The sequence below is a fragment of the Crinia signifera genome, chromosome 8, assembly GCF_055691185.1.
Source record: "Crinia signifera chromosome 8, ASM5569118v1, whole genome shotgun sequence".
Classification (NCBI taxonomy): domain Eukaryota; kingdom Metazoa; phylum Chordata; class Amphibia; order Anura; family Myobatrachidae; genus Crinia; species Crinia signifera.
This window is the reverse complement of record NC_139224.1, coordinates 32,800,477-32,810,652: the sequence shown is the minus strand read 5'-3', so window position 1 is coordinate 32,810,652 and position 10,176 is coordinate 32,800,477. Positions and strand designations below refer to the sequence as shown.

The 10,176-nt window shown below is 42.6% G+C and overlaps 1 protein-coding gene across 1 annotated transcript in view; it reads right to left on the bottom strand.

The window, feature by feature from the left end:
• Nucleotides 1-4,889: 4,889 nt before the first annotated feature.
• Nucleotides 4,890-10,176, bottom strand: part of FAM3D (FAM3 metabolism regulating signaling molecule D) — a 45,216-nt gene continuing 39,929 nt past the window's right edge. The window contains exons 8-9 of the mRNA XM_083158002.1: nt 9,468-9,594; nt 4,890-5,867 (exon numbers count right to left, since the gene is read on the bottom strand). Of these exons, the coding sequence (XP_083014128.1) occupies nt 5,775-5,867; nt 9,468-9,594 (220 nt within the window). The 3' untranslated portion in view covers nt 4,890-5,774. The remainder of the gene's footprint in view (nt 5,868-9,467; nt 9,595-10,176) is intronic.

The window sequence follows — 10,176 nt, the reverse complement described above, 5'->3', positions numbered from 1 at the left end:
TGCATTGCGCGAGTGTGCGCGCGCACCGGTGACGTCACCGGCGCGCGCGCACACTCGCGCAATGCATTCCTGGGACCGCTGGAGACCCTGGAGAAGATGCCGGAGGCCTGCTGTGGACGCCCGGGGACTTGGTAAGTATGAAAAGAGGGTTAGGGGTTAAAAAAAAAAAAAAATTCGAATGATTCCAAAAACCACGGTTTTTGGAATAATTCGGATGAGGGATGTCCGGATACCGGATACTCAACCTGTATTTCTAAATACAAATACACCTATTTTTTACAAATTTCCTTTAGTAAATTTCCCCCAGTAAGTTTTTCCAGTTTTTTTGTTGTAAAATTAGGTGCCTCGGCTTATATTCGGGTCGACATATACTCGAGTATATACGGTAAATATAAATATACCCCTTATTCTTGTATACCGTTTAACTTACAGTTGTCTTAGTTTGTATCACTATTTTTTATATCTATATTTTACCATATGGATGGCATAGCGTATCGATTCTTTAATAGTTTAATAACCGGTGTGCATTATATGGTCTGAACTACTGTATATATTTTCCTTTTATTATAATTATTATTATTATGTGCTGTCTATACATTGTTCTCTGTTTATTTGCCACATGTATTAAAGCTCTGTATACACTCCGGGTGCCTTTGTAACGTGTGGTTGATAGAACGCAATGCATGATGATGTCATCGGCCGGCGTTATGTGTGATGACGTCACATGCACCAGCCACGACCCAGAAGGGATGCTGATACCAGCTGCATTCAGTGATTTTAATCACTAGGTAGGGATATAAGGTAAGAATGTTTTGCATTGTATATGCCTGATGAAAATTCTTAAGTAAATAGCACTGAAGCTTTGCAATTATGCTGTCTTTTTTCTAAAGTTGCGTGCCACATCTATGGATATTGTAGTAAGTGGTTGGGGGGGGGGGGGGGGGGGGGCACCGCTGCTTTTATGCTGAAAAACGGGAGTGCTGAGCCTTTGGAGTTTTGTGACTATTGTGTGCATTTCTTTGAACAGCATCCATGCCAAGGCACCACTGAAGTTAAATCGTTTAGTTCATCAAGTGATTTTATCACTTATGTTTACTTGCACTGGTCACTCAATTTAAACTTGTTGTACTGATATGCACTATTTTTGCTCAGACTAAAGAAAAAAGAACTGGACTATATTTACCATGGGCTCACACTTAGGGGGGTATTCAATGTCAGGGGAACCGCTGTCCCGTTCTCGCTTTGCTTGACTGGAGCTCAGCGGTCGGGATTCAATGTCCCGGCCGCCGAGCGGCGAGAAAGGAGCGTGACCGCGAGTTGAGGATGGAAATAGACGAGCTCCGGCCGGGAGCTCGCCTATTTCCGGCTTTTGTCGGCAGAACGAGCCCGACAGCTTGTGATGTCGGGCTCGTTCTTCGGAGAACCCCTGCTCAATGCTGTTGGGGAAGACAGCATTGAATAGGGCCCCGCCGGGAGATGGCTGCGGGAGGTCGACACAGATTGAATACCCCCCTTAGTATTATCGGTTTGAAAGAATGCCCAGGGAGGTAAGAGTTAAAAATAGTCCAACTATTGGCAAAATAGATCCAGCTTTTTGCAACCGCTGTGTCAGTATTTTAAATAAATGCTCGTTTGACCTGATGTTACTCAATGTGGAACAATGCACCAAAGAGGTTAAAAAAATTAAGGATCAGTTCGAATCGATGCACAAAAGCACTTTATTGGAAGATGGGGAAACAAAATGGTATGACAAGTTGTAAGTCCTCGGACACAGATGTAGATGCTGAAGCACGGGGTCACCAAAAAACCTCACCCTTTAGGGGCATGCGCGAGATCCAATTTGGATCTCACCACAAGTCAAGAAGATATCCAAGAAGAGGAGGTCAAAACAAGAGGGAAAGGGCATGGCGAAAAACAGCCGATACAGAAAAAAACATAATTATCAATCTGTCATCCTAGTAGTTGAGCGACAAAGAACAATAAAGTATTAGCGAAAGGGCTGTCATACGTGCCGACAGTAAATTTGATGAATTTCAGTGGCTCATGGAGAGTAATAAATTACATTGACAATTGAAATTACACTAATTTTTTGCCAAAAACCCTGAGAACCCTACCCACTGACATCCCCACAGAACTATCAAAATTGGCAGTGAAGATCAGCTTTGACCCACAATCTACTAACCCCTTTTCTAAAGACTTATCTGAGATGACTTAATATTGAGGTGCTACATTACGCAAAAAAGAACATGTGGATTCATTATAACATCAGCAAAGAGGAACATATAGTTTTAAAATTATGGCTGATAACAGTAACCTCATCTTCCGACCAGCAGACCGTCAAAGACCGGAACAAATATACGGATGAAATTGCCCAGCAACTAAGTGACCAGATGACATACTGTATAAAACACTATTTTCAGATCCTACAGCTATTTTTAAGAAGCAACTCACATTTTTGATGAAAGAAGCCCAAGAAAAAGGCACAATCTCTACCAAGTTGGCAGCCATTCTAATACCCAACTATCCTGGTATACCTGTACTGTATACTACACCAAAAGTACATAAGACTCTACAGGATCCACCAGGACGGCCCATCAAAGACACAGTAAAATCCCTATATCAACCAGTGGCAGTATATGTGGACATCTTTTTGCAACCATGCATTATAAACCACCCTAATTATCTCTTGGATATATCCACTCTGCTTAGCAAATCGAAGGCACCACCTACACTACATGGGGAAATTTGGCTTTTCAGCCTAGGGCAGGGGTTCCCAATCTTTTTTGAATCACGGCACCCTAGAGTATCAGAATTTTTCCAGGGCACCCCTAGGGCCTAAAAAAATGCAGAAAAATACATATAAAATGAAGTAGATTGTGTTTATATGTAATTCTTAGGTTCTTTTATGTGGTAAAGGGTAGGATTTGCTTCTGTTTGTACACATACTTTATGATTGGCAACAACCATCACTGGTTTTGTCCATAAATAATTGATCATAAATCTTTTGAATTGGTCCTGGACCACCAACCCGGGGCACCCCTGCAAGTGTCCCGAGGCACCCCAGGGAGCCACGGCACACAGTTTGGGAACCACTGGCCTAGGGGCCAGATGTATCAATCTTCAAAAGTGATAAAATGGAGAGTGATAAATAGCCAGCCAATCAGCTCCTACCTGTCTTGTTACAGGCTGGGATTGAAAAATGGCAGGTAGGAGCTGATTGGCTGGTTGTTTTTCACTCTCCATTTTATCACTTTTGAAGCTTGATACATCTGGCCCTTTATTTTCAAAGTCTATACACCATCATTCCACATCAGATGGGATGAACATTTTTATGCAAATTCCTTTATGGACATCTTCTATATACAGTTCCGAATGTAAATTTCATCTTGTCCCTCACAGAGTTTATTCTCACCAAAAATTTATTTTTGTATAACAATAATTATTATTTACAACTTACTAGATGTGCCATGGGGTCTAATGTGGCAACCTTATATTCTAACATATTTATGTTTTATGTGGAGGATGCCATATTCTTCAGGGACCCCATGGTACATAATAGGTTCATCATGTATAGGAATAGGGGTTAGTATAAAAACATTGACAGGTCTTTTGAGAAAGTCTGGAGTCTCTTGGTGGGTGGGGGCATACTTCCTTTCCGTAACTCTCTGAATGTACAATGTGCGGCCATCGCACATCCAAGGGGAAATTAACTTCTGTCACCATATAAAAAAAAATATTTTTAGGCCACAACAGAGGGTCATGGGATAAGTGAAATTTTCACGTGCATGCATAATTATTCAGGTCTCATGTTCAAAAACCATGCACCAGAACCTACTTGTGTCACCTCTGCATTACATTTTTGGAAAAGTACCTAAAGTTTAAAGCAGAAATTGAGAAGCTTTTTTTTGGCCTAAATAGAGGGTCCGGGGCTTAGGAAAACTTTCTCTGCATTTATTAATATTTCAAGTTTCCATTCGAAAACCATGGAACAGACTCAACTTCTGTCACCACAGTTATACATTTTTGATAAGTTCCTAAAGTTTAAAGTAGAAATTGGGACACTTGCAAAATTTTCATTTTTCAGCTCAAAATTGAGGGTCCAGGGTCTAGGGAAATTTTCACGTGCATTCAGAAATATTTTAGGCTCCCATTCGAAAACCACGGAACAGAATCAACTTCTGCAACCAAAGTTATACATTTTGGATAAGTACCTAAACGGCCGGCCATCGTTGCAGCATGTCCATCGTTAAGGAGGCCCTTCTTCATCTGAACATGGAGGATGAGGGAGTAGGGTTGGTAACGATGCATCGTTAATTATATTGAGTGTACACACTAGGCGATATTGTGAACAATATCGCCTAGTGTGTAAAGGACTTTACACCTCCCGGTGTGTCTATCCTGTTGCACATCTTTGCGTCATCTGCAAAAAGGAATATTTTCCCTTCAATACCATTTGCTATATCACCATAAATATATATTAAAGAACACTGATCCAAGTACAGATCCCTTGGGTACAACACTGGAAATCTGCACAGTACAAAATGTTGACTAAATGCCCTCAGTAAACTTAGTCCCTGAGTTTCAGATGACTCTAGATGCATATGCTTCACTAAGGAGCATTCATACTGCTGAAGCCCTGAAGATCTGTCTACAAAATGGAATTGCATGCAAATCAGTCTGCTTCAAAGTACCCATTAAAGACCACCTTGGAGCCCCAGCTAAATTCTTTTTACAGACCTTTTGCGTTACCTGCAGGTACCATAGTTGGCTGCTATGTTATTTATGGTTTGGTTACTATTGGGATCATGCATTGAGTCTAAAGGTGTTGACCGCTCTATTTTGAATGAAGTCTACTTGGGGGCACAAGATTAAGGACTTAGATTGGCAGTTTATTATGGATTTGATATCATTTCATACATTTGTTGTCTCTGAGGCTGTAGTCAAAGAGAGTGATTCTGAGTTTCATAAAAAAGCACATAGAGCATCTATTGGTGGTTGCACTCCTTCAGTTTATGCAAATACCGTTTCCAGCTACCTTATTTGTGTATATAACCGTGTGACTGCTTGTGCAAGAACAGAGATGCCTACTTACCATGTACGTGTTTTGTGTGTCCATCATCCTTTTGTGTGTCCATCATTGAATATTGCACCAACACTATGGGTGGTAGTGTCTCCATCTGATCACAGCCTCCTGTGTTTGTGCGTCTGTAAACGGATTGATGTGCCCACGAGACTCCCATAATAGCCCAATGGAAAGACCATTTTTGTATGAACTAGTAGCTACCAACCAACCAACCAACCATGAAAGTCTACTCAGAATCAGTCCCCGGATCACAATAATAGTGCAATAACTGATGAGATTTGTACACTTTTTTTCATAGTTAGTTGACAAAAATCTTGAAGTTATTTCTGTAGAGGATCATCACAGATTTTTTTTTTACATTTTTTTTTCTAGAAAACATTCAATTATGGCTTCAAGAACATGTACATGAATGGACTCTGTTACAATATAAATGGTCACAGATTGGAATCCTAATGTGTTTTGTATTTCAGACACATTTGTAAGAAAATATTAGTGGTCAAAGATATACAAATACTTGGGGCACCCCGCCCAGCCCGCCTACATCTCTCATCTTTATTAAATAAAATACTATGTATGTATAATAACATATAAACAGCTTGACAAAACATCCGCATGTAGTCTAAACAGTTCCAGGGCCTAGCATGTCACCCAGACAAAATGGCTCCAGATTGCAGTCTGGGATACTTTGACATCATTGGTTGATTTTCTTAGGAATGCAGCCGTCCATTTCCAGAACCTCGGGCCAGCCATCATACTTGTTTGTTTCCTTGTTATTCTTTATGTGCTAAATAGGAGACAAAATTTGATATTTTATTTAGATATTCTGTATTGTTAGTTCGCCGCATTAACATAATATACACAGTAAAAACGTAACTCCATATACAGTATAGGCACTAATGACACCACAATCTTACATAGGGATACAAAGAGATGACTGGTACTCAGGATGTTCGGCAGTAAGGATGCCAACAATCACAGTGCCAACGCAAGAGGGAACTTCAACAGGTGTAAGGAATTTTATAATTTATTTAAAAAATATTGTTTTAACTGCAAGCTACAAATTCAAGCGTTGAATTTTGTGTCAGCAATGACAGTGGGTCTGGCCCAGAAATCCCAGGCAGATACCGGACAAAGTCAACACCCTAAAACTGGCAACATTAATCTACTTTTGAATTGGTTTGAATAATTCAACATTAAACTAAGAGAGTCCTACTACAAAAGTAGAACTATGACATTCAAGATGCAAAAAGGTTTTTAAATAAATTAGTATTGTAGCTTTTCTGTGCAGAAAATCAAATTCAACTAATTAGACAAACACAGTGAGTCTGATTCTTAGTTGGCAGAAGATGTGTAGGGAGGGCGGCACCCAGAGTCCAGGAGGAGAGAGGACACACCACTGGCCCTCTTTCCTCACTCCTCCACTGTGGATGTCAGGGGCCGGGAGACACTGGCACAGGGGGAGGGGGGGAAGGTGTCGAAGGGTTGCAGAATCTCTGTCCATATGCAGGCAGAGACACTGCGTCCCTCCTAAAATGGCTGCCTTAGAGGAGACAGCTGCTAGTGGTCCTACTGTCCCTCTAGAATCTCTCAGGGAAGCATAAGGCATACAGCATTACCCAGAAACATAATTTCTAGCACACTGTGAGCCTTTGATCCCTGGCAATGAGCATGTATCGCCCTGGCAATGAGAATGTAAGCCCCTGAGAACCAGCATGTAACCATTGGCAAGGAGCATTTAAACCCCCTGGAAGGACCATGCATTACTCGTGTGGCATAATATGTAATGGGCATTACTCGTGTGGCATAATGTGTAATGGGCATTACTCGTGTGGCATAATGTGTAATGGGCATTACACGTGTGGCATAATGTTTAAGGGACATTACTAAAAGAGGGAAAAATTACATGGGGGAGAGCATGTAACTGTGGCAAACCATGTTTCAATGCAAAGGGGGAGCAAATATATTTATCGTTTTAATGCAGGGTAAATACTGTCTGTGTTTGCATGCTGCCCACAAATGTTAGACATATTTATTTTTGCACTGCAATTTAGATTTGAGTTTGGACACACTTCTCTAAATATTCCCCACCTAAAGTCGGAGCCAGATTAAGGGGTAGCACATGGATACAGTGCTCCATGACCCCTTAAGAAGCACTGTTCAGTTTTAGAGAAACACTCTGCACTTCACTGAGCACTAGCACTTGGACATTAGCACTCCTAGCCATTGGCCACAAGGTAAAAGATGAGCTGCTTAGGATTTCTGTTGCAACCACTGCAGAACAGTGAAAGTACACCGGCCGTTGTTGCAATTGCAGTGCCACCAGCCACATACCAGTGGACCACCCAGCACCTTTGTACACACTATGCAATTTTATTAGGTGTACTGATAAACAGGATGATTTTTCTCGCACTGGATGGTCTCAATACCTACACTTCACATTAAGAGGTATATTCAATGACTTTTGGGAGCTGTGACAGCTAGCAGTCACAGGGAGCACGGTCAGTATTTAACTGACCCCCTGCACACCTTGTTTCCAAATCACTGGCTCATGCCTACACACTAAAATATCATTAAAGACCCCCCTTACAGCTGTACAGTACATGTAGGTAAATTTTGGCGCTAAGACCTGCATAAGGAGTGGGTACTGGTAGCATCACTGAACGATATTGGTATTGATATCCTTTAGTGTAGAAGCACTATATCATTCACCAGCAGCCACCGCTGATATCATTAAAGATATCAGTGGTGCAACTGGTCGACTAGTGTGTTTGGGGCTTAAGCCATAAAGTAGGATAATAAACCACCTATGCCCCTTTCAGACCGCACTAAAAAAAACGGTATTTCGCAGATTTTTAACCATTTTAAAATGGTAGTCTGTGTGGTCTGAAAGGTGCAGGGTGATTTTACCGTTTCCAAAAAACGGTTTTTGGAAACGGTAAAAAAGCAGGGTCCTTCCTGTTTCAGACCCGTTTTTTTTGCAGTCTGAACGGGTTTGAAATGGTATTTAGGACCCCACACTGGTCCACCCCTCCCCTGGTACCTGGGCAGCTCGGTCCAAGGGTCCAAGGCAGCCCCCCGCTCCCCGGGACCTGGACAGCCAGCCTGTAATCCAGGCGGCATGCCTCGCTGTGGACAGGGGAGCCGGGATCAGATGCTGCAGCAGGGGAGACGAGACTCCGGTCCGGGGGTGATGATTCGGGCTGCAGGGGGCTTGCACTCCTCCAGTTTCCCCAGTGCCACACAGCGCAGGGTCCCTTCGGGGAATGTGAAATGAGCGGCGGGGTCCCTGCGGTGGATCCAGTCTCCCCAGTGCCACACAGCGCAGGGTCCCTTCAGGGAATGTGAAATGAGCGGCGGGGTCCCTGGGGCAGATGGGAACTAGCGCCGCAGGGACCCCGTCACTCATTTCACATTCCCCGAAGGGACCCTGCGCTGTGTGGCACTGGGGAGACTGGAGGAGTGCCTGCCCCCTGCAGCCCGTATCATCACCCCTGGACCGGGGTCTCGTCTCCCCTGCTGCAGCATCTGATCCCGGCTTCCCTGTCCACAGCGAGGCATGTTGGCTGGCTGTCCAGGTATGGGGGGGGGGGTGGGGCTGCCTAAGACCGCACTGGCTTTGACCCTGTATTTGAAAAGTTTTCAAAAACGGGTCTGCCAGGTAAAAAAAAATGGCACTCAAAACGGTAATATACCATTTAAGAGATGCGGTGTGAAAGGGGTTTTACCTGGCAGACCCGTTTTTGGAAAAGTTTTCAAATACAGAGTCTTGCCATGCGGTCTGAAAATAGCATTAGAGGCAAATCGACCTAATAACTACATAGTGCAGGCATGTTCAAACTGTGGCCCTCCAGCTGTTGTGAAACTACACATCCCAGCATGCCATGCCATAGTTTTAGCATTCCCTAATACTAAAACTGTGGCAAGGCATGGTGGGACTTGGAGGACCATAGTTTGTCCATGCCTGGCATTGTGTGAACCTAGCTTTATTTGTTCTCTCTCTCTCGTAGACGAGCAAAGGGGCGGGGGTGGGAAATCGGCAGGATGGCATTAACTGTTACCTGATCACTGGGCTCTGAACACTCGCAGCCTATTGAGCAGGCCTGAATCAGGCCCTTTATATATATATATATATATATATATATATATATATATATATATATATATATATAAAGCTACATGATACTATTGATAATGCAATATGAGTTCTAGTTCTCTTAGGTCTAGTAACTAAAATGGCAGTTGCCGAACTTTATTTAAATGTATTTTTTAGCATCTATGTGAGGATCTTTATACATTCAATATAATTTATAAGTGTGAATGGAATGTAGTGGTACAGTACAGTAACTCATCTACATATTTCAACCCAAGACCATGTTTACAGCACCTGTTCAAAGGGGCTTTTGTTCTTTAATCCTTTACCACCAACAAAGAGCCAGCCATCTCGGAAACCCAGTTTCGTTGCTACATTACTCCCATAGCTTGTAAATAATTCTCTGGTGGGGGCGTCCAGTCTAAAGGGGAAAAAAAATCAATTATAAAACATTCAACAGTCTTCATGATTATTATTGTTATATGGTGCCACAAGGATTTCCGCAGCGCCTTACAAAGTACAAGCAAAACAAGAAAACAGTAATGTACTGTAGGGTACACATTAAAACGATCGTGAGCATATCATGAGACGAGCATACGATGGTCGCACGATCTGTTGGAGCACACGATCTGCTCACAATGCGATTACGATCCGATCCCGATCTGTACCCAGTTGAAGGGGTCATTTTGACATCCCGACTGCAGCAGGTAGGATCTGCAAAACGACCAAACGACCAGCGGGGACGCGCATCAGATCAGAATCAGATCTAAAACATGCCCAATTTACATACAATCGGGCGAGATTGTATCAAAATTGGGGAAATTGAGTCCAAATCGTTCTGGTGTGTACCCAGCAATACTTACAGTACAAGACAATTCAGGGAAAGTACATGGTATATAAACATTGATGAATCAATGACCTTATTACTGAAATAAGTATCAGTGGCAGAAACTAAACGTTAGGTGCTGTTATAGGAAGTATGGAGTAGATGATAGTCCAAGTA